Genomic DNA, 21,933 nt, shown 5'->3' on the forward strand with positions numbered 1-21,933 from the left:
GTACCCGGAAGGCCTTGGAGGACATTAGGAGCAAAGGCACAAGCTCAGCTCAGTCCATCATTTGTGATTGATACCGTGATAGATTAGAGTAACTCAGCTTTGCGTATCCGTCGTCCAACAAGCTCTGGGCGTCGAACAAATAACTCTCTCTCGACCTTTTGTCGGACTCGAATGGATCTGGCCCATTGACCGATGGGAGTGGGCACTTCGCCAAGCATCTGCTCCCGATCACGATAACAGCAAGGGAGATGATAGAATTGACGGTAAGTCGGGTGCCCAAATGCTGGAACGATGCGTTGAGAAAAATGAACACCATTGTGCAACGATCAAGATTACTTTGGTAGAGCGAGGCGGCTCAGCATTCCGTACGAGATGCGTCTTGTCCTACTTCGCTACACCCCAAGAGACACTTTTATGAAGCTCGCGGATGATAGTCGACTAGTTTTTTCGGAACTACGGAGATGAGCTATAGCTGCACGCGGGAGACGAAATGCCTTCCACCAATCAGATTCAAGATTCATTTCCAGTGAACTGGCAGCAATCACCAGTACGTTGGATTGCTCCTGCATGATATAGGAGCGGGCCTAACTTGCTTACTAGATTAGTTGCATTCGGCCGCTTTTTGGGTACCGCACCGGAAGGTGTCAGAAAAGATGACTAAGTGAATTTTTCTAAACAGGTGCCAAGAGTGCCAGTACAACAGCCGTCATTCCTAGCGGCGTTCTCCTGCACAATTGCAGGGCGCGTTGAAAGGTACATGTCTTACTGGCGAGTCACTCTGCTTTATGTTTGAAGCCGTTGTTTCACTGCCTCATACATGCGCACAAAAACCATCGAATCAAACTCAACGCAACAGTACTAAAGCCTCGTCACAACGCGATTCTACTACAATCATGCAGCTCCCTTGCTGACTACGCTCTCGAAGAGTAAAAATGCTGTAGTCTCACGTCCGTGCGTGTTCGGCTTGCAGCGATGTCCCGAACCGTCATCGAAACTCGATTCCGAGACTCGTGTTTGGTCCACGGTGAATCTCTACAGGAAGTTCTGGAGATTTAGAGAGTTGCGGCCTGAGCAAGAGGGTTCGTATAGTGGGCTGGACTGGTGGAAGGAGGCTAGAAGGAGGCGCGAGCAGCGGCCATGAAAGCACTTTCGCAGCAGCAGTCCCACTTCAGTTATTACTCTCAATCACCGCCTCGGCTTGCCCTTCCCCTTCTTATCCTTCCCACCTTTACTCCCCGGCCCACCCGTGATACTCCTGACATCCTTCTTACTCAAACTCAGCGTACCACCCTTGAACTTTCCGATACTCGGCCCACCCACACTCCTCTCCCTCTTCCTCTCCTTGTCTTTACCCGCAACACGCTGCTCCTTCTCCAGGATAACACCCGCCTCGCGCGCTTCGTAGCGGCGCTTTTCCTCGCCCACGCGCGCCTTCTGCGCCATGTGTTTGCGCTGCGCCATCGGCATCTTCTTCTGCGTGAAAACGCTGCCGCGCGCGCCCAGCGTCTGCAGGTGCAGATCTGTGGACTTGTGGCGGGCGGCGCCCGAGGTGGTGAGCGAGGGCGTCGAGGTGCCCGAGGACGAGGCAGAGAGGATGTGGGAGTCGCGCAGGAGTTTCTGGAGCGCGAGGTCGTTTTTGAGGTTCGCGACTTCGCCCGTGTCGTCGGCGTCGGCGGGCTTTTTCTTGAGGAGCGTCTTGCCGGGTGTGGGCGTGGAGGATGTAGGGGGTTTTGAGGACATGAAGGCGCGCTTTTGCGCTTTGGAGGTTTCGCCGTCCGAGTCCTGGCTTGGGTCTTTGTATTCCACGACCTCGACTTGGCCTGTTTCCGTGTCGCTGAGCCCTGACCAGGCGTCTTCGTCGTCGTCATTGTCTTCGTCGTCGTCATTGTCGTCGTCGTCGTCCTCCTCTTCTACTACCGGCGTGGCCACGACCTTCGGCTTTTTGGGCTCAACGTCCAGCGGCTTGAACTTTTTCTCAAACGCGCGCCGGAACAGCTCCTGCATGTCCTCATTATCCGACCCCGACGACGGCGAGGGCGACCGCGACGACCGCTCCAGCTGCTCCCTTGTAACGCGCTTCCGTTTCCCGAGCTGCGGAGCCATCATGTGCCGAGTGTGTGAAGAGAGTCGTACGACCCCAACCCACCCAAACCCATCCACAAAAAAATCCACGCTAGCCAAGAATCTCGGACCCCCGAGCCACACACCCCTCCCCCGCATCGTCACCACCACACATTCCAATTGCTAACCGCCATGACGAAATTCCGCCCCTGCATAGATCTGCATGCCGGCAGCGTCAAGCAGATTGTCGGCGGCACGCTGTCGACCTCGACCCCGTCGGAGCTCAAGACCAACTGGACCTCGGAGCACCCGTCCGCGTACTACGCCGCGCTGTACCGCGACCACGCGCTCGCGGGCGCACACGTGATTATGCTGGGGCCGGGCAACGACGCCGCGGCGCAGGAAGCTCTGGGAGCGTGGCCCGGCGGGATGCAGGTCGGCGGCGGCATCGACGAGGGGAATGCGCGCACATGGATTGAACGCGGCGCGGAGCGGGTGCGTTGACGACTTCACAACTCGGGGCTTGCATGGACATAGGGGCCGCACGAGGGCTTGGTTGGTGGGAGCACAGCTGACCAGCTGCAGTAGGTCATCATCACATCATACCTCTTCCCCGATGCTACCTTCAGCATGCCGCGCCTGCGCGCTGTGCTTGCTGCGCTCGACAACGATAAAGAGAAGCTCGTCATTGATCTGTCCTGCCGCCGTAAGGACGACAAGTGGTTCGTCGCTACCAACAAGTGGCAGACAATCACCGACTTTGAGTTGAACGAGGGTATGTGCCTCCCTGTCATCCTCTTGCCTCGCTCGCCTTCCAGTCCCGAGAAGACCGACACTAACACCCCCCAGAAAGCATCCGGCTCCTGGAGCCCTTCTGCTCCGAATTCCTCATTCACGCCGCCGATGTCGAAGGACTGCAGCGCGGCATCGACCATGCCCTCGTGTCGCGCCTCGCAGAATGGTGCCGCATCCCTGTGACGTATGCTGGCGGCGGCCGCTCCATTGCCGATCTGGAGCTCGTCAAGGAGCTGAGCAGCGGCAAGGTGGACCTAACGATTGGAAGCGCATTGGATATATTTGGCGGCGAGGGTGTGAAGTTCGAGGAGTGTGTCGCGTGGAATGCGAGGCAGACTTAGATGGGTGGAGACACGTGACTGAAGAGATTAGTGGTGGTGATATCGGTGCAGAGCAAGCGAGTAACGATGTGAATACATGTGCATTGCAGGGATCTGTGGGTCTACTAGCTATGCAAGCCGTTCAAACTCCTTTCGTTCCAAACCTCGATTCATGACGTCTCTCATGAAGTCGGAAACCCCCAAGTGCCCGAAAAAGTGGTGCCGCGCCAATGCAGTGCGAACGTGACCAGTCTGCAGTGAGCCATGTGGCTCAAATTCCAGTCTCTTTCAATTATACAGCCCGCAAAAAGACATATCGAGAAGGTAATTTACTCGGCCTCAGCCTCAGACGTGTGCGGCTTTCTTCAGCGTCGCCTGTGTTTGTTAGCAACGTACTTGACTAAACATCTTGCAAAGCACCTACTTCTTCTAACCAGCCCGTGGCGTACCGACCGCGCTTGTGACCCCCGTGCTTAGCCCGCCCGTCACGCTCGCCGCATCGTCAAAGTCTTGCCACTCGGGGTATTCCTGCGTCGCCTCTCTCAGCTTGTCTACCGCTGTCTGCTCGATGAGGTTGGCGTCCTGGTACAGCAAACTACTGTCCTCGTTGTAGAGACGGCAATTGCTGCACAGCAAACCGAGATCTTGGCGGAATGTCTTGAGCGACTGGTACTCCTTTTTGTTGATCTTCTTCTTGACCTGGTTCATGCAGATCGGATTCTTGATCAACTGGTAGTAGTCTGGGTAGTCCCACTTGTCCGGCAGCTCGATGAACGGATCGATGATCCCGCGGTTCGGGATGCCGTCTTCAGTAGACTCCTCTTCGAGATCGTTAAGAGCTTCGTAGACAGCATTGACAACCTTCTGCAACGACGCCCGTTGCTGCGGCTGTAATGTGTCCTTGGCTGGCGCCGGGCGCCCACGCTTGCGGGGCACGACATCTCCATCCAGGGATGCTTCATCTGCCTTGCGCTTCTCGGGCAGCTTTGGCTTCCTACCACGCTTCTTTGGCAGTGGCTCTTCTGAGCTCTCTCGCGACAGCGCGGGAGAATCATCTCTCCCGGGCTTGCGACCCCCACGCTTAGCTATCCTGGCTTCTTTGCGGGCAATGGCAGCTTCGATCGTATCCTCGTCGTTGTCAACAGCCTCGAGCCACTGCTCTTCGGTCAAGCCATCGTCGTACTTGACGCGAGTGCGCTCACGAGCGCCACGACCAACAGGCGTGTCTGCAACCTCTTCAACGACGGGCCCTTCTTCGTTCAGATAGATGTCGGGAAGTTCGCTCTCGCCAATTAGACGTGGTAGCGCTTTCCCTGGACCGTATGGATCATTTGCGAGGCGCTGTTTATCCATCTCTTGGAAGAGCTTGAACTCATCGTCGTTTCGCATCATGATCATATTGAGGTCATCGTCATCCATCTCTTCCTGCTCGAGACTTTCGGCCGCTTCAGCAGACTCCAACATGACTCGCAACATGGCGTCTCGCTCCTCGTTCGTCGATTTGTTGTCGAACTTACCGGCCTGAATGACCTTTCCATCCATATCAAGCTTGTAGTTAGCTCGTTCGAGAATCTTCTCTTCGACCGAGTTGGAGGTGATGAGACGCAGAATGCGGACCTCATTCTTTTGACCAATACGATGAGCACGATCCTGGGCCTGCAAATCCTGGTGAGGATTCCAATCAGAGTCGTAGATGATGACTGTATCGGCCGTCTGCAGGTTGAGACCAAGACCACCAGCACGGGTAGACAAGAGGAAACAAAAGTAAGGCGAGTTGGGGGCGTTGAAAGCTGTAAGCAGTTCCGAACGGTCATCTGCCTTGGTCGCACCATCCAAACGCATGTACTTCATGCCTCGCAATCGCAGATAGTCTTCCATGATGTTCATGATCTGTGTCATCTGGAAGAACATGAGCACACGATGACCCGTGGCTTGGAACTTTGGCAGAATTCGATCCAGAAGCTCGAATTTACCTGCCGCACGCCACAAAAGGTCGTTCGTGCCTCGCGTAGGGTTCATCTGATCTTCAACTTCTTCAAAGACGAAGGGGTGGTTACAGAGTTTACGCAGCTGCATGAGCATGTTACTCAGACCACGCATACCAGTCTTGCCACCTTTTCCATCGCTGACCATGAGCCTGTTATGTGTGACAAGCTGCTTGTATAGCTTGGCTTGCAAGGTGGAGAAGTTGCACTTGATGACACGCTCAGTCTTGTCAGGCAAATCCTTCTCAACGTCCTTCTTCAATCGACGCAGAAGGAAGGGTCGAAGAACCTTGTGAAGACGACGAATCACGAGCAACTGCTCTTCTTCGGTCAACTCCATCTTGTCCTGGCCTCCAGTATTGGCGAATGGAGTGTTGAACCATTCGTCAAAGGATGTTGCGGACTTGAAGATGGTTGGAAGCACGAAGTTGAGCATGGCCCACAACTCGGTGAGGTTGTTCTGGAGCGGTGTACCTGTAAGGATGAGACGGAAGCGTGTGGTATAATACTGCGTGATCGTGCTGCTCAACTTCGAATTGGCGTTCTTCATGCGATGGCCCTCGTCGACGATCATGTGTACCCACTTGATCTTGCTAAGGATAGGGCGATCCTTGATGATGAATTCGTAAGTGGTGAGCAAGACCTGGAACTGGCCCCACCGAATCTGCTGTTGGAATTGTTTTCGCTGATTCGGTGGCCCCTTGTAGACAATCTTTGACACACTGGGCGCCCACTTCTCAAATTCGCTGGTCCAGTTGGTGAGTGTACTGAGCGGAACGATGACCAAGAAAGGTCCGGGCTGCTGCTTCCTTTCAATAAGGTACGTGATCAGACTAATGGTCTGGATCGTCTTTCCAAGGCCCATTTCGTCGGCCAGGATTCCGTTTAAGTTGTTGTTGTACAACGAAATCATCCATTGCAAACCCTTAACCTGGTACTCCTTCAATGTACCACCGACCAAGCACGATGCCTGCGTAGTGACAGTCTCCTTGATACGATGTGCTATCTCGTAGTAGTCGGTGCGCTTCTTGCCTGGTCGCACCTCGTCGTCGGTGTCGGCGGCTGACTCTTCCTCGTCAGAAGAGACATCGTCGGTATTGTTGAGCTTGTAACGGTCTGAATGATTTCGCTGTTGTGCCTTGACACTGGCGGCAAGCTGCTTCAAGAACCCATCGGTCTGCTTCAACAAGTGAGAAATACGCGTGTCCTTGGCCTGTCCCAAAAGTTTGAGGTAAGTCTCTTCGTCGTTGGCCTTGAGGGCCTGCAGACGCTGCTTGGCGGTACGTTCGATGCGCTTTTGTTCCTCTTTCTCGATGTTCTGGTGAGTCGTGATCATGATGCGGCCGAGCTTTTGCAGACGCTGTCGTTGAGCCATGCTGGCTTCGTTCAGCTCTGTGCGGTGCTTCCTGATCGCATCGATGAACTCGTGGTGCTTCTTCTTTTCCTTTGTCTCGCGAGCGTCGCGTTGCTGCTTCTCGAGCTTCTCGGTAAGGCGAGCTTCGCGCATCGACTGCTTCTTAAGCCGGCGGTAGACGGTCCGGTTGGCAGTCATGGCTAGGTTGTCAGCATGAACCATCTGCTGTGCGATCTCTCGCCGCAGCTTGCGCTGCTTCTCTAACAGATTGAGCTTCTTCTGCTCGATGACGAGTGCCAATTTCACCTTGCCGTCGTCCTCCGGTGTATCGGTTTTACTTGTGTCCCATGAGCCAATGTTGGCGTTGAACTTCTCCAACTCGGCTTTCCGTGCAGTAACCCGGTTGTACAGAATGATCTCGCGCTCCTTTCGCAGCTCTTGCATGCCTTGTTGAACAGCATCAATGTCAACACCCTGAGGCATGATAGACGGAAGGTACGGTCGGCTCTTGCGCTGGGTGTGTGCGATGTAGTTGACGTCATGGAAGGCCTCGCTCTTCCAAGGCTCGATAAAGGTGTCAGGCAGACGAGGTAGGTTCCTTGGTTCTTGGACAGCTCCGCTGGGTCCGACCGAAGCGCTCACAGCGCGTGTAGCGTTGTCCAGTACTTGAGAGGCGGCAGCGACGGCGTCAGATGTGCTCTGAGTCTTCTTTGCCTGCTGGTTGTTGAACATTTGCTGCATATTCGTGGGCAAGGGCAAGCCCTTTGAAAGGTGTTTGAAGGCTGTGATTTGGTTTCTCAGCATGAAGAGCTGTTCCTTTGTGAAGCCACCCTGCGCGCCGCTGGTAGCGGAAACAGGAGTTTGGCCATCTCCAGAAGGAGCTTGGCCGCCGGCAACAGCAGGGTGTGCACCTGCAGAGGGAACACTCGTGGAGGGCGTGGTAGAGTTATCAGCTAGCTTGGCGCCGTTCATGGAAACGGCGGCACCGTTCTGCTGCCCGTTCTGCTGCTCGGAAAGGCTCTGTTGTCGCTGATGTTGCTGCTGCTTCATCATCTGTTGCTGCTGCATGTACTGATTGCGCTTCTGGACCATGGCGAGGAGGTTGCGGGCTTTAATAAGGTCGGGATTTGTGTCGGGGACGCCAGCTGCCTTCATCGCCTGGTAACGCTAAGAGCAAGTCAGTCACCATGCTGCACACTAGCAATTGCGCCGAGCGCACAAATGTGCGTGGAGAGGTGGAAGTGAAAGTACCTGAATAATCTGCGCAACCTGTTCTTTGGTAAGGTTAGCAGGCAGCTGACCTTGACCGCCTTGGGCCTGGCCAGACATATCTGGCGTGGTCTGCATCGACGCCATGGTTGTGGTGGTGGGCTATATGCGCGGTGTTGCGCACAGTGCTGATCGTGTCGGCCTCCACAGTCTTCGAACGCGGTCAATCGGCCGTGAGGCGTTGCTCAATAAGCGCGCAATTCGGAGAAAAGACAGTGCAGGTAGGTGAAGTGTGCGTGCAGCGGGCTGCTATGACATTATCGTGCTGCGACGTCGTTGTGTGCCTCGTGGTGATCAAGGCTGATGGAACTCGGCCGGGGGTGCGCGCGCGCGAGCGTCGCGGTTGATGGCAGTACCGCAGGCGGCCTGGTGAATTGCGTGTGGCTGGGAGATAAGGCGCAGGCGCGCGCAAAATGTTGGGTGTTGCGCTACACGCGTTGTAAACAACGTGATGCGCGCGCAAAAAGGATGGGGAACGAGGTTCGGTGATGTTGGGGTTGGTCGGCGTTGGGGTGGACGTTCATCGAGGCGCGGCAGAGCGAGTTCAGAGGATCCAAGAAGGGTTAGCTGGATTAATCATGTGATCCACAGGCGGCTTTTGATTGGTGCACGCGTCGTCTACAGCCTCCTTCCCTCGTTTGCATTTCTTCACCGTGACAGCTTCATGTTGTCGCTCTCGTGGACTTGCTCGAGGTTCTGACGTGTTGTGTGATCGAACGTTTGGACCAACGGCGGAGGTTCGGATTGGCGAACCAGTCGAGTGCAGTTGCGACCGTGACCCCTCCACGTCCGACGACGACCTCACGAACATCAAACTTGCTTCCTGCGTGTTGGAAATCCTCCGAGAATGCCTTGCTACAAGATATGTCCCTACGAAGCGCGCTGAGGTGATCCCCAACCTTACACTGATGGCTCATTGGCTTTCTACGTCATCACGACGATGGTGTTGAGGACGCGTTGTTCTGTTCACACACGTTTTGCCTGGCGTGGGCACCCTGCGAGCTCTAAACCTAGCGTAGATTCTCTACATCGATATATGTATGTATTTGATACGTCTCTATGATGTGGTGACCAAAGGGAGGCCTTGCCTGCAACATCAGATGCTGTGGCATGGGCTATCCAGTCAATGTACATCCCAACATATGCGCCACCAGGGTTCCTCTCGATTCTTACCATGCTCATATTATGGTGTATCAAGAATCTGCTTCTGCATGCTGTTCAACTGCCCGACTGAACATCTACAGTGGCTGTAAGCCGCAAAGCCCTTTTCATCAGGCACACTGCACCTAAGGCTTTGAGGAGAATACGACGGGCTCTCCTGCAAACAGCTACGGGAATAGACAGAGCCAATCGTTCTCATTTTCAATGACCAGAAATTCGAAAGGTGCAACCTGGTAGATGCAAACCGACAGTTAAAGTGGAGATAATATCGACAACATGGAACCGCAATTCCTTGAAACAGAGAATCGTAACAATGTCGTGCCTGACCGAATTCTAGAAGAGTCAGTTCGATTCTTGTCCTCCCTTCGACCAGGATCGAAACGGGTACGTACTCTTCCATATTCGGCAGAGAACAGCTGTTGAACGGCCCTAATATCTATGATTGGACATGCTCGACTTGCATTCAATGCCAGGAATGGCTGTCTGTCGTTTGCTGACATTGCTGCATTGATCGAAGTGCGGGGTGCTGTACCTATCTAGAGCTACCTACAATCAAGTCATTACCTGCATTATCTTGTCCATCGGCTTGCGCTAACGCTTCAATAACGTGTTTGAGTCTGCCATCTACTGCATGGTAATAGCAATAATGGTATAAGCTGTGTGTGTGCTGAGAGTTTGTCTGCGCTTCGATCACATTCTCGATCCACGGTGCCGCTCTACATCATCGAATTTACAAAAGAAGCAGGGAAGTGTAATAGAAATGTCTCATGTTACAGATAGCGTAGGACATGAGCACCGTTGTTCTTTAGGTCGGTATCGTTTGACTACCTAGGTAATGGATGAACAGCAGGTATCTGTAGACTGTCGTACTGTTCCACTGGAACAGTTTTACCATCAACTTACGGTTCCACTTTGATTCCACTGTAACGGCTCCAAGAAGAGTTACATTTGGTCACGAGAGCGTATCCCAAGTGCTGCAGTAGAGAGCGGTAGTCAATTAGTCAGGCGCGCTTACCAATACGGAAGTTAGTCTAAAATTACCACTGCGGCTCCCCTCAGCCATGCATACACGACTCGGGTAATCAGAAAACCTTAAGTTCCCTCTGCGCAGTCAAGGAATCCGAAGCTCATCTTGCGACTTACCTTTGCGATATCAGAGAGATCACCAACACGCTTAACCTAATCGGGACACCTCCTCATCAACTGCATCATCAAGCTTCGTAGAGATACCAGCGCAGCAATTATCATGGCCAGCAACCGACAAGCTGACGGCATTATCAAATTCTACGAATCAAGAGCGGCGCAGTATGACGGTACCTGGCATGACGACTTCACCAGCCGGTTTGTCAAACAGGTCGACATCCAGCCTGGGCAACAGGTACTGGATCTCGCATGCGGTACTGGACTCCTTACATTCCTCGAGGGAGACGCTGTTGGGCCATCCGGACACGTTATTGGTATCGATGTCACTCCATCAATGCTGGACATCGCCAGATTCAAGCAAAGGAAGTCCGGTGATCAGTATCCCAATGTCACCTTTTTAGAAGGCGATGTGCTACACTTACACGAAGTACTGGCTCTGAACAACAAGGTTTTCGATGTTATCACTGTTGCGTCTGCCCTGGTTCTGTTTCCGGACCCAAAGGCTGCTATTGAGCACTGGTCACAATTCTTGAAGCCAGGAGGCATCATCGCACTTGACGCTACGCACCCCAGAAATCTGGTAGCTGGTATGGTTCTTGAAAGGGTCGCTAGACGCTTGGAGTTGCCGTTACCATACAACAGATCTTGGAGTAAGTCAGACTCCACGCTCAGAGATATGCTTGAGTCTGCTGGTCTGGAAGTCGAAAAAGTGGTTCTCATGGACAACCAAGCAGGGTACGGGAGACGGACATATGACGTGGAGCAATGGGATGATTTCTTTGTCGAGAACGTAATCGTGAAGGACGTCACGAGAACGTTCGCAAACAACGACATCCGACGGGAAGCGCAGCGTGTTTATAAGGAGGAGTGGGAGAAATTGGCAATCGATGGGAAGGTAGAGGAAATCGACTCTGTGTTTCTTGGAGTTGCGCGTAAATGTGAGTCCTGTACCGCAGCCCATAATAGCTCTGAATGGGCCACTGACGATATGGAAGCTGTTGATGGTTCGAGATACGTGCCGAAGACCGTAGGCGATGGCATCATTTTCAAGGGCGGCTGCAGGTGTGGCGGCGTCCAGTACACGTCCACTGCACGACCCAAGGACATTGTCGTCTGCCATTGTCGCGCTTGTCAGCAGGTATCTGGATCTGCCTTCCTCCCGTTTACCGGCGTGCCAAAGAGCGCGCTGACCTTCACGGAAAAATCCACTCGTGAGACTATGAAGCTCTCACAAAACGCAGAGCGATCATTTTGCTCAAGGTGCGGTGCTCCCCTCACGATGACTTACTCATTTCACAAGGAAGAAATATCGCTCACTATGAGCTCCGTGGACTTGGAGAGCCTGACGTGTGAACCACCTGCCGTGAAGAAGCACATTTTTCTTCGCGAGAAAGCGCCGTGGCTTATGCTGGCGGAGGATGGGGCTGAACGATGGGGAACGTCGGAGGATGCACACATGATTCAAAGTGAATGAGCGGAATAGGTGTACATAGCAAAAACTGCAACAATCAAAGCTCCTGGTGTCAGGGTTGATGACCCCGCAAGCTTTGTTTAGACAGCCTTGCAGACAACCGCGATCAAGTGTAACACTAGCGTCACGATTGTTTCGCGTGGCCCACGGTGGCGTGCATTTTGTAGGGAACTACTGCAGGTTTTTTGAATCGGGACGCCTCACTCTTCGTGGGTCCGGGGCTATTGGTGCTTCTGAGTGATGGGATGCATGTTGCGGTGTAGGCGATGACGCTCTCAGTGGCCCAGCCTCAAAAACCTGGTCGACCAGCCACCGCCAAATCTCCAGGGACAACAGCTCACTTTTCCCCGTGCGACATCCAGTCTCGAACTTGATCTCTGATCATCTCGAACAAAACATTGCACAACTGCTCACAGGCCTCTATTTATCCAACCTTTGTACTCTCCTTGACCGCCTGTTTACTTTCGCGCTTCTGCAGGTCCACAATCGATAGCGCGACCGCCCACCGTTCCCAACAGGAACACCGCGTTTCACGACACTCATTCCATCTGTTCGTTCGCCAACAGGCTTGAGCAGCAGGTGTTCGAAAGAGGAAGTCCGTGGATCCTTGATCAACCAGAAACAATGTTTCAACCTTCTTCCCCGGAGCTCGAGCTTCAACATCCCCCTCCAGCTTCACATGCCGCTCACTTGCCTGCGCGGGGGCCACTAAGGGCTCCGACATCTCCACTCAGGCAGTTTACGGCACCACCCGTGGACGATGAGCCGAATACCTTCGACAACATTGATCTCTCTGCGCCCATTCAACCACCGCCTTCTGCCTTGACCTCAAGCGCAACTGCCTATGACCCACATAGCGAACCACCTTCCTTACTTGACAACTATCCACGTGCCGGCCGCAACAGCCACCAGCGCACCCTGACAGGCACATTCCTCGACAACAGCCAGTCTTTTCTCAACCGTGCATCATCTACGTTACAGCAACATACTTCTGCAGCATCGATTCGATCACATTCGCCGTCAAAATCCCTAGCTAGCTTCCTACCTTCAAGGAGCGCGATTGATTCGACCAAGAGCTGGTTCAACGGATCTTCTGCGCCCATCAAGCTTGGTATTCAGCAGCAGGACGACGACGCGGTCTCAGAATCAGGCTCCGAGGTACCCTCAGAGTACTACTCGTCCGATTCTGAGTCAGACGGAGGCGAAGAGGAAAGCGAACAGGAGCAGACGCACAACACCATGAACCTCTTCAATCGCAAGCCAACACACACCCGGGCAGCATCTGAGAACCCAGTTCGATCCGAACAGATGGCTACACCCAGGCAGCCGCAGTACCAGTCGCCTGCTAGTAGCAGGTTTGCTTGGCTCCTGTCGACGCAGAAGAACGCTGCAGTGCCCTCCCCTAATACAGCACCTGTCTACCACAATGCTGACGACGAGTTGCTAAATCTGAATATTTCGCAAGCTCTATTTCCCCACGGTCCCGTCGACCCTCTCGCGCCATCGTCGTTCAACGACCTACTTGCGAACGCCGAAGCCCTCCTCACACGATACCAGAAGTCGTACCGCCAGTTATCAACAGCATTGGTGGACGTACAGTCGGAACAGAGTGCACAAGACGATGAACTTGACGAAGCCGAAACAAGAGCGCGACACCTGAAAATGCAGCTAGAGACGATGGCGGCGCGTGCGACCGAGCAGGACGAGCAGATGCGAACGCTGATGGAAGATTTGGCATTCGAACGTCACACTAGACAAGAGGAGGAGGCCGCGCGTAAGAGGAGTCTCGCGCTTCTCAGGGGCCAGCCTCAGTGCGGGTGCCAGGATACACCACGCCGCCGTAACCGCATTTCGAACTCCGAGCTCAGCGTCGACTCTGGCTTCGAGTCTGATGCCGAAACCGATGCCGCAAGCCTCTTCTCCAGAAACTGCCTCAGCCCAACAGGCACCGACCGTTCCTCCATATTAGAAGTAGAGACCGACGTCACACCTACGAAGCACAAGAAGGTGCAAAGCCTACAACGTGGAGGTACTTACGATAAGGCGAGAGGCAGTTCAGTGACTGTGCAGAGCTGGGGCTGTGCAAACTGCGAGGGCGGTTCGCAGGCTTCTGTCTGGGGTCGTTTAAGTAAGGAGCGTGAGGAGACTCGTGTGCTCAGACAAAGGGTAGAGGCGCTCGAAGAGGCTGTGGAGAATGCATTAGACGTTGTTGGCGGTCAATGGCCTATGCTCTGAGGTTACATTGACTGAAGATAACACTGTCGGAGCGGGGGATTGTTGAGAATGATACCAGATTGGCTAGGCATGGCAGATCCTCGATGTTAGCGGCATAATCTGCATATTAGTAGCATAAGAGCGTTGATCGTCGTTAGCATAGTCACAATACAGCATGAGCTTACTCGAGCATCCTTGGCTTCATCTACATCAAACCCCCATCTCTGATCGAGCCAATCTCCTGCATCTTCCGCATACAGAAAGCGATCGTGACTAGTTGCGGTTCCGCGTGGACGGATCGACCAACTTTGAGCGGGTCCAGCCCTGGCATGTCAAGCTTGACGTGTCCAGCCTTCTGCGACTTGGAGGCAGGTAGTGATCGACCAAAAAAGCAACGTCGAGCAAACTGCCTGAGCAGTTTTGATTTTAAAGGCGCTCGCGAGTATAGAACCACAGTTTCGGGGTGTCATAGGTATCGTAGGATGTCATTAACTATATTTTCGTACTTGGAAGGCAGCTCTACTGGAACGGATTGAACGGTCCAACAGGCTTTCTTCCCTCCTCGTCGCCCAGTGTACTATTACTATTTTGCCCCAGACTGAAGCTTCTCCTCTTGTCTGTCTTTGAGCCCGAACTGCCATACGGGGTCCCGCCTGCGGCGCGTGCCCGTGAGTTCTCAGGTTTCATCTCCGTCACTACGGTCGTGGTGACACCCTTGCGTATCCCGTCCCATCTCTCCTCCGGCAGCCCCGTGTCCAGCATATTCTCCTCATCACTACTGCTGCCCCGTCCGCCAGTGACTGTCGTCGTGCGGACCGTGCGCTCGGCCGCGGGCCGCAAATCGTCCAGTGCTTGTTGGGTGCCATACGAGCCTCCCGTTTTGGACTGGAAGCCGCCTTTGGGCGTCTTTGACCATGGTAAACCGGAAGCTTGGGCGGTTGAGTCGAGGACGGCCTTGAAGAGGGGTTTGAGCGTTGCGATGCAACCGGCAGTTATCCCGACGCCGACTTCGACAGTTGTCCAGATTGCGAAATCAGTGGTTCGGTAGAGAAAATCGCCTTTGTAAGGTTTGAGGGTGGAGGTGTAGGGAAGGCGGATGATGGTCGCCGTGGAACCACTGATGTAATTGTCAGTATCTTGTCGTGAGTCTTGTATCAACTGGAGGAGGGGGGAGGCGCAGAACTTACATTGCTGCTAATCCGATGATGCCACTGACAATAACCTTGACTCGACGCTTCATCTGCAGATCTTTGACAACAAAGATGGGTAGTATACCGAAGGTCCAGTCGGCAACCGAGTTCAGCGCCGAGACGGCATACGTGAAGTACATGACCAACGATGCGGAGAGGCAAGTGCCGGTGTGATTTGGATCCAAGTCCCACCAGAAAGAAATTGGTCTACACTGAAATATTACAAGCAGTGTGTACGCGACTCCGACGATGGCCGCAACAGCCATGATGAAACGGATAATCCAAATGTGTACTGGGTGGATGGTGATACGTAACAAGAACAGCCCAATGGCTATCTTGAAGATCGAAGTGCTTATGGTGTAAAACACCTCGCAGAAGAACCAGTACCGGAGCGCAATTTGTGCGTTTTCATCTGTGATATTTGCACGATATTGTCCACTCCCATGGACAGCACCGCCGATTTGACATGCGAGATAAGCGGTGAATAAGGCCAGTGTGAGGACCATGACTTTATCATCCAATCCGAAGCCTTTAACAAGTACTGTTCTTTTGCCTACGTTAGATTACACATTGAAGGTTTGCGGGACAGCGGCAACTAACCGGACATAGCACCGTAATCCAACCGTTATCCATGATAGGATGAGAAATGTGATGGCTACGCCAGCAACCTGTCCGCTTCGGTCTTGCCACATCTTGACTAGATGTTCTGACCTTTGGGACCGTTCGTATCAAACGGAGGACCAACTCGAGATCTGCAGTCGCAACCGATTTACTAAAGCTACTAAAAAAGCGTGATGAGCGATTACACGAAGCAGAACTGCTCCATCATTGAAGTCCGGCGAGAGAAAGAGAAAACTAGAAGTACTAGGTTTCAAATGAGGGTCCATAACACTTGGTTATACTCAAATCCGAACGACATGACTCTGTGCGTGCCGTTCCCCTTTGGAGATCCACTTCGGGCGGTGCATGGTCTAGTTCCCAGTCTGATGTCTCCGGTTGATCTTTGCCTCGGATGAACAAGCGAAAATTAAGGTGCAAAGGAAGTTTGCCGAATTGGTATGCGATGACGGGGCCTGCGCGGATTTACAAGATGAATCAGGTAAGAGTCAGTCGACAGAAGAGTGTCAACTAGTGCCGTGCCATTGAGCTTAAACCCAGCTCGACCAATCCAAATACTCGAAGCCTCTGCCCTCAGTCTGTCATTCGCCACGCAAGGAAGTGCACGAGCGAAGTCCTGTGCTAGCAAGCGGCGAGCTATTTCTTCCCAAACGCGACATGGTTCGGGTCCCGGGAAGAGCTGCCTTCCCATGCATAGACCCTGCTCGAAGGCGTTAACGTAGAAGGTAACAATGACGATCCCGGAACATGTCCATCGTACCAGTGAGAATCCAGAGTGAACTCAAGGATGCAACGTGCAAAGCCTCAGTCCCCTGGCATTGACCCCCGTGGTAACTGCCAGCCGCTATAGCAGCTAATGACCAGCTGGGTATGAACATCCAGTCCCAGAGATCTACCGCAGATTCCATACGCTGATCATGCACTCTTCACGACTCTGTTGAACAACACCGGCGACCTACAGTTTGCGACTCGGTCAAAATCGCCAATCTCGCCGTTTGGTGGGCTGACGACCCCCGCATGGTTGACGACATCCACATGCTCGTCCCGCAAGATGTCCAAAAGCGCATACCCTCAAGACACATGGTGGACCGGGAGCTGTCAGAGATTTCCACATGGGGAACTCATGCCAGATGAGCGTACTCGATATGACTAGGGTGTCATACCCCTGGAATCACGTGCTACCCCTTAGCTTCTTGGGTAGGAACTTTGAAATCAAGTGGAGTGGCCAATGAGCCCCGGTGGCTGACATCTTGTCGGTGCTGCGCATGCGTAAGTATCAGCGACAGTGCAGGAGTATGGCACATCAGTCTCGTGTCTAGATGATCTTGCATCCAGCGAGACGGACGAGCACAAAGTTTCCACCCGCATGGTCAACTTTAAATCGACTCTGCCTCAATCATGCCTACCTAAATAGACAGAGGTATGCTACATTGTGGCAGCCCACACTATCGTTACTAAACCTTAGCTCTCGGGTGTTTCCCTAGAGCCTGGCCAATCTAGAGCAGCGTAACGTTCTCCGAACGGCACTGCATGCGTGTTGCGCCGGAACCTGTCCCGACCCGACGCGGGGAGCTGTGACACTCGTTGGGCTTACATAGTAAGTGTGTTGCGTTTGGAGCAACGAAGCGTGTGCAACGAAACTGTTGTCAAGCAACGACGTGCGACTTGAAGCGTTATGCTGTTGACTCACTGTCAGGCCGGCAGTTGGTGTCGAGCCCCTCGAAGTACCCATATCTGGTTGGGAGAACCTTACTGTACCTAGATAGGTAGCCTCCAAAAACATTTCTGCCGTTGTATGCTTTGGTCATCCCCTTTTCACGGGGTATGATCAGATAACTTAGCGCATTGGTTTAACTTTGGCATCTGCCGTTCCCACAGCTCAAATCTGCGACAGCTAAAGTTCCAGTGCTTCGATGCGACTCAGCGTCACATCGGATCCTTCTCCTTAACCCTACAAGGTTGTCAGTCAGGCCCGGTCCTCACACGTCCTTCTTTGACTCAATATACAGGTGATCCACGGAGTCCATCCGACAGGGACGAAGGACTCCAACGGGTGTGTGCTTGCACCAAACTTTACCCGACTGCGTCTCAAAGACTGAGCAAGCCGAACACTCTGCTTGTCACGGGCCCCGTTGCAATCATCCACGCGTCGTACCTGACGATCACATCTGAAGCTGTGTGCGATCAATTGTGTCCTGTGTCCGGCTGACTGAGCTTCGCTGATCATCCCAATACCCACCGAGCTCGGTGATGGTATTGTATTTCTGATCCTTCGCTTCGCATTGGTAATGGCCCAAACGCGCAAATATCGAAGGTATCGCGATTTATTGTACGGAATAGCCATCTGTCAGTCACCCAATGCTATGATCGATGATTGGGCTTGGTGGGGCTGCTCGCCTAAAGTGGGGCGCGCAAGGATGGACGTTTCGAACCGCGTGGCTTTGATCCTTCGCTCCTGTACGGGCATGACAGAGGCACCATGTCGGGAAAATCTCCAGACCGCACACTAACACCAGGCAAACTGACATAAGGCAACCCACTGCCGGTGAAGGAAGAACCTAGTGCAGCACCTGTTCCTTCTAGTTGTTTTCATGGTGCGCTGGCGTTCATTTTCATTCATGGTATGCGCCAATCTGAGCCTGTGGCCGGTATCCGAGAGTTCCAAGACTCCAAGAGACGACAGGTTCCTTGTTTCCTTGAACAGCAAACATGAGCACAACCTCAACCAATGATTGACTGTAGCCACTGACGTCGACCATCAAATATTCCAGCTATGATCGCATTCATGGACCACTGGCAGGCTGTGGTCATCTGGGAAGCTTGTTTTTGCGCACTGTGTAGGAACGCCAACGCTGGTGTATGCAATGTTGTTGCAGAGGCGCAGTCCCACTTTGTCTTGCTCCGGATCATGGAGGTGGCTTGCAGCTTGATTATAGACCGCGCGACAGCACAAAGGTAGGTGCGCTCGTCAAACAATCTGCAAGACAGTACAGATGGGCCGTCCGTTCAGGATTTCGGCACCGCAGCGGTCTCTATACAACTTGCGATATCGCCTCGCGCTTGTCCTGTTTATCTTTGTTCTGCTCGAACAACATCGTTTCTTCTTCAAATACCGGACAGCGCTGGCAATCAAGTACTCACCGACGGAGCTTCCGACTGCTACTAAGCAGCAATCATGGGTCTTTGATGGAGAGGGTGCCCATTATCAAGATTATATCGTTGCGAATCGAGCAGCGTGGAGGGCGCTGGGTAAAGGCTGGGAAGGGAAGACATTCGTATACCAGGACTCGGTAATCAAGACGTTCACGCCGGGACGCAGTCCCTTCCGCAACTGTGCGCCGGGCACAGCAGATGAGAGATGGCCAACTGAAATCCCGGCCTCTTTGTACTTTGGAGGTTCCGAGCGCAACACGACATTCTCCCACGATAGCTTTCTGCCAGTAAGGACATTTTTTATGGCACCATCCTCGACCGATCGAGCTGAGTGGCACCTGGTCACGCCTCTGCTCAAAGGCGGAGATCTGGAAGACCTGACTGCAAAGGAGCGCAAGCGACGGGAAATCTATCGAAACATCGATGCACAGTACCGTCCGGCCTTCACGGGCTTTCTCCGTAGCCTGCAGGTACTGCACGAGGCTGGCTACTGTCACGACGATGTCAAACCAGGCAACGTTCTTGTAGCTGACAGCGCACACTGGATACTAGCAGACCTAGGTAATATCCGACACCTCACGCATCCTTATCATACATCTCTGCTTTGGCAAGAGAACAGGCAGCTCAGCGACTGTCGCGCCAATGATGGGATCAGAGCACTCAAGTCATATTTACGCTTCGTCCGCGGCGCAGCCGTCGACGCGAATGCCTTTGATGCTGAGTTCCTCGAGGGCCGAGAACCACTGAGCCGACTGTTTTGGTCAGCTACCGCCAATGCTACGCACCTGAGCGTGGGGGAGCTCCGTGAACAGTCAGCCATCGAGCATCCGCACCGTAACGATTATGGCGAATCTGAGAGTGGCGCGTTATTACCTATAACGAGCCACGCGTGGCTCAGTGCGATTTCCCGGCGCTGGGGGCGGAGCCATGCCGTCACCCGGGCGCTACAGACTCGTGTAGGAGAGAAAATGGCCAGGTGGTGGGCTTTAACATGGATATTTGGCGTTCCAGTTACGACTGTGTGTGGAGTTTGATACCCCGAGATTTGAGTTCGATGTTTGCGTTATTTACTTACATGCTGGATGAAGAAGATGATAGGAATAAAGCATGTTTCTTCTCTTATGTGTTCTAAACAGTGACATATGTCAGTTACCACGCTCTCAAGTTTCAGGAAAAGCGGCGGATAAGCGACCTTCAAGCTGACCAACTTTTATACAGAACTTATCTCCATTATAATACCAAATGCTATAATCTAGTTGAGAATTACCTACATTGTAGGCAAAAAAGATTTCTATAAGAGTTTTTCAGTATTTTCCCTACTCCGCTGTAATATGGTGTACTTGGCTTAAATCCTTAGTCCGGCGTTTATTCTGCAACGTAAAGGCCACGGTATAGGCGCTTCTGGGATTGCTTGAACCCCGTTTTAGAAATGCATCTTGAGCGGTAGACCAATCAGTCCAGTGATGTGTTCAAGGATGCCGACAATCTTCTCGTCCTCGAATCTTCTGCCTACAAGCTGCAGACCAACAGGTGCACCGTGGAACTCTTCGGGGTCCCAGAGTTCTCGATTGTCTTTGTCAAGCTCACCCAATGGCGGCTCGTCCCCAGTCCATTTATCCTGTTCTTTATCGACAGTACACACTGGAAACACAAGCCCAGGGTAGTCGAGCAGGTTCCACTGACTTGTGTAGCTCCAGTATCTTGCCGTGTTGTGCTTCGGTGCGACGCCAGGACCAACGGGGCACAGCAATGCATCAACATGGAGGTTGTTCCAATGCGACGCGTACTCCTTGCGGTATGCCTCGCGCTCTTCGGACCAATACGTTAGCTCACCAATCGAGAGCTTCTTGACGCATGGATTGTCCTTGATGATCCATTGGGACAATGGTCGCCAGGGCTCGCCGGATGAGGCGATATCTTCTGAATCGGCTTCTCCGCCGTCAGGATAGTAGAGTGAGGCCAGTATCGCCCAGGCTTCATCATGTAGATAGGGCGCAAAGTCGATGACCTCGACTTTGTGTGCCTTTAGTTTATCCACGACGAGTTTCAGAGCGCGAGTGATTGGCGGATGTGGCCTTACAATTCCATCATGCCATAACACTCCTATCCGCAATGGTCTGTCAGTGGGAACGGAGTATGATCGCCAGGGCATCGGTATCAATGCCGGCTCGACAAGCCATGGTTCTGAGTCAATGATCGTCTTCATACAGATCTTCAGGCCTTGCAGGGAAGTTGATAGAGGTCCTAGTACAGTCTCAACCGAGTCGGCAGCCGCCATCATATAGCCCCACCCATCTGTTGGTAGCCTGAAGGCGGTGGGCTTCAAACCGTAAACACCACAGTTGGCAGCCGGGCATCGAATTGAACCACCGACGTCGGAGCCAATGCCAATACAAGAGCCCCCTAGAGCGATGAGAGCCCCTTCACCGCCTGAACTTCCTCCTGACGTCAAGTTGCTGTTGTAGGGATTTGTTGTCACACCGTAGAGGTTGGAGTCTGTCTCTAGATGCATCATTGTTTGTGGTACGGTCGTCCTGCAATGAAAAACAGCGCCTGCGTCACGCAGCACTTGGATGATATGTGCATCCTCTTTGGCAATATTGTCCCAATGTGATATGTAGCCAGTCGTGCATCGCAGACCTTGTAGGCCCAGGTGTTCCTTCAAGCTGATGGGCAGGCCGTGTAATGGACCTATCGGACACTGGTGCTCTTCATAGTAAGCATCGAGCTCTCTGGCACGGTCTAGTGACAAGGAGGGAAGAAGCTCTGTCAGACAATTTGACAAGCCTTGAGCCACAGCAGCGCGATGCAGGTAGGCAGTGGTGACTTGCACCGCTGATATTTGACCAGTTGATAGAGACCGAAGAAGCTCTTCAGGCATCAAGGCTGTGATCGATAAAACAGATTGATCCAGTAAAATCTCGGGCAGGTGCAAGACGTTCTTTGGCAGGGTGGAGGGCACTTTTGGCGCTGATGGAGACAAGGCAGCTATAGTAGTATCTCGATGGCCTTGTGCGTCTGATGCAACTTCAGTCCACGCTTTCTTCGGTGGTTTCCTCGCAGCAGGCATTCTCGCGGAACGAGACGAACGTCACTTTCACGGTAAAGTTAGACGCGTGCATTGCTCATCCAGCAGACCAACGACTCTAGAGGAGCTACGTCGTTAGCGCGATGCTGAATCAGCTCGGCGCCATTCGCC

At 53.1% G+C, this 21,933-nt stretch overlaps 8 protein-coding genes across 8 annotated transcripts; 4 read left to right on the top strand and 4 right to left on the bottom strand.

Moving 5' to 3' along the window:
- Window positions 1–1,185: 1,185 nt before the first annotated feature.
- C7974DRAFT_314144 (uncharacterized protein) lies at window positions 1,186–2,103 on the bottom strand (the record flags this gene model as incomplete). Its single annotated transcript, XM_046138443.1, has 1 exon — window positions 1,186–2,103. One exon carries the CDS (start codon window positions 2,101–2,103, stop codon window positions 1,186–1,188), a length of 918 nt encoding a protein of 305 aa, XP_045995460.1.
- Window positions 2,104–2,253: 150 nt separating this feature from the next.
- Window positions 2,254–3,197, top strand: C7974DRAFT_315101 (uncharacterized protein; the record flags this gene model as incomplete). The annotated part of the gene is made up of 3 exons (XM_046138492.1): window positions 2,254–2,556; window positions 2,650–2,836; window positions 2,911–3,197. The coding sequence occupies 3 exons, from the start codon at window positions 2,254–2,256 to the stop codon at window positions 3,195–3,197; spliced, it is 777 nt and encodes a 258-aa protein (XP_045995461.1).
- Window positions 3,198–3,454: 257 nt separating this feature from the next.
- C7974DRAFT_215813 (SNF2 family N-terminal domain-containing protein) lies at window positions 3,455–8,053 on the bottom strand. The gene is made up of 3 exons (XM_046137063.1): window positions 7,767–8,053; window positions 3,601–7,682; window positions 3,455–3,551 (listed from the first exon to the last, which is right to left on the bottom strand). Exons 1-2 carry the CDS (start codon window positions 7,869–7,871, stop codon window positions 3,606–3,608), a joined length of 4,182 nt encoding a protein of 1,393 aa, XP_045995462.1. The 5' UTR covers window positions 7,872–8,053; the 3' UTR covers window positions 3,455–3,551; window positions 3,601–3,605.
- Window positions 8,054–9,940: 1,887 nt separating this feature from the next.
- On the top strand, window positions 9,941–11,741 carry C7974DRAFT_397641 (S-adenosyl-L-methionine-dependent methyltransferase). The gene is made up of 2 exons (XM_046142220.1): window positions 9,941–11,026; window positions 11,084–11,741. The coding sequence occupies exons 1-2, from the start codon at window positions 10,192–10,194 to the stop codon at window positions 11,560–11,562; spliced, it is 1,314 nt and encodes a 437-aa protein (XP_045995463.1). The 5' UTR covers window positions 9,941–10,191; the 3' UTR covers window positions 11,563–11,741.
- A 145-nt stretch (window positions 11,742–11,886) lies between these two features.
- Window positions 11,887–13,973, top strand: C7974DRAFT_362254 (uncharacterized protein). Its single transcript, XM_046139731.1, has one exon. The coding sequence runs from the start codon at window positions 12,184–12,186 to the stop codon at window positions 13,792–13,794; it is 1,611 nt and encodes a 536-aa protein (XP_045995464.1). The 5' UTR covers window positions 11,887–12,183; the 3' UTR covers window positions 13,795–13,973.
- A 17-nt stretch (window positions 13,974–13,990) lies between these two features.
- On the bottom strand, window positions 13,991–15,822 carry C7974DRAFT_215858 (uncharacterized protein). Its single transcript, XM_046137064.1, has 3 exons — window positions 15,564–15,822; window positions 14,961–15,509; window positions 13,991–14,890 (listed from the first exon to the last, which is right to left on the bottom strand). Exons 1-3 carry the CDS (start codon window positions 15,653–15,655, stop codon window positions 14,293–14,295), a joined length of 1,239 nt encoding a protein of 412 aa, XP_045995465.1. The 5' UTR covers window positions 15,656–15,822; the 3' UTR covers window positions 13,991–14,292.
- Window positions 15,823–18,250: 2,428 nt separating this feature from the next.
- Window positions 18,251–19,963, top strand: C7974DRAFT_215882 (uncharacterized protein). Its single transcript, XM_046137065.1, has one exon. It carries the CDS (start codon window positions 18,575–18,577, stop codon window positions 19,766–19,768), a length of 1,194 nt encoding a protein of 397 aa, XP_045995466.1. The 5' UTR covers window positions 18,251–18,574; the 3' UTR covers window positions 19,769–19,963.
- On the bottom strand, window positions 19,949–21,853 carry C7974DRAFT_397648 (amidase signature domain-containing protein). Its single transcript, XM_046142221.1, has one exon. The coding sequence runs from the start codon at window positions 21,802–21,804 to the stop codon at window positions 20,158–20,160; it is 1,647 nt and encodes a 548-aa protein (XP_045995467.1). The 5' UTR covers window positions 21,805–21,853; the 3' UTR covers window positions 19,949–20,157.
- Between the last annotated feature and the right edge of the window lie 80 nt (window positions 21,854–21,933).

This window comes from Boeremia exigua (assembly GCF_020726555.1).
Source record: "Boeremia exigua strain MPI-SDFR-AT-0100 chromosome Unknown C7974scaffold_8, whole genome shotgun sequence".
NCBI classification, from domain to species: Eukaryota; Fungi; Ascomycota; class Dothideomycetes; order Pleosporales; family Didymellaceae; genus Boeremia; species Boeremia exigua.

What these genes read in the sequence shown, in the direction of transcription:
- C7974DRAFT_397648 (XM_046142221.1), bottom strand. Translation starts at nt 21,804, where the DNA reads ATGCCTGCTGCGAGGAAACCACCGAAGAAAGCGTGGACTGAAGTTGCA.
- C7974DRAFT_215882 (XM_046137065.1), top strand. Translation starts at nt 18,575, where the DNA reads ATGGGCCGTCCGTTCAGGATTTCGGCACCGCAGCGGTCTCTATACAAC.
- C7974DRAFT_215858 (XM_046137064.1), bottom strand. Translation starts at nt 15,655, where the DNA reads ATGTGGCAAGACCGAAGCGGACAGGTTGCTGGCGTAGCCATCACATTT. An exon ending in GGATTACGGTGCTATGTCCG is followed by an intron (nt 15,510 to 15,563) that starts GTTAGTTGCCGC and finishes CGTAGGCAAAAG; the next exon opens with AACAGTACTTGTTAAAGGCT. An exon ending in ATCATCGGATTAGCAGCAAT is followed by an intron (nt 14,891 to 14,960) that starts GTAAGTTCTGCG and finishes CAATTACATCAG; the next exon opens with TGGTTCCACGGCGACCATCA.
- C7974DRAFT_397641 (XM_046142220.1), top strand. Translation starts at nt 10,192, where the DNA reads ATGGCCAGCAACCGACAAGCTGACGGCATTATCAAATTCTACGAATCA. An exon ending in TCTTGGAGTTGCGCGTAAAT is followed by an intron (nt 11,027 to 11,083) that starts GTGAGTCCTGTA and finishes ACGATATGGAAG; the next exon opens with CTGTTGATGGTTCGAGATAC.
- C7974DRAFT_215813 (XM_046137063.1), bottom strand. Translation starts at nt 7,871, where the DNA reads ATGGCGTCGATGCAGACCACGCCAGATATGTCTGGCCAGGCCCAAGGC. An exon ending in AGGTTGCGCAGATTATTCAG is followed by an intron (nt 7,683 to 7,766) that starts GTACTTTCACTT and finishes ACTTGCTCTTAG; the next exon opens with CGTTACCAGGCGATGAAGGC.
- C7974DRAFT_362254 (XM_046139731.1), top strand. Translation starts at nt 12,184, where the DNA reads ATGTTTCAACCTTCTTCCCCGGAGCTCGAGCTTCAACATCCCCCTCCA.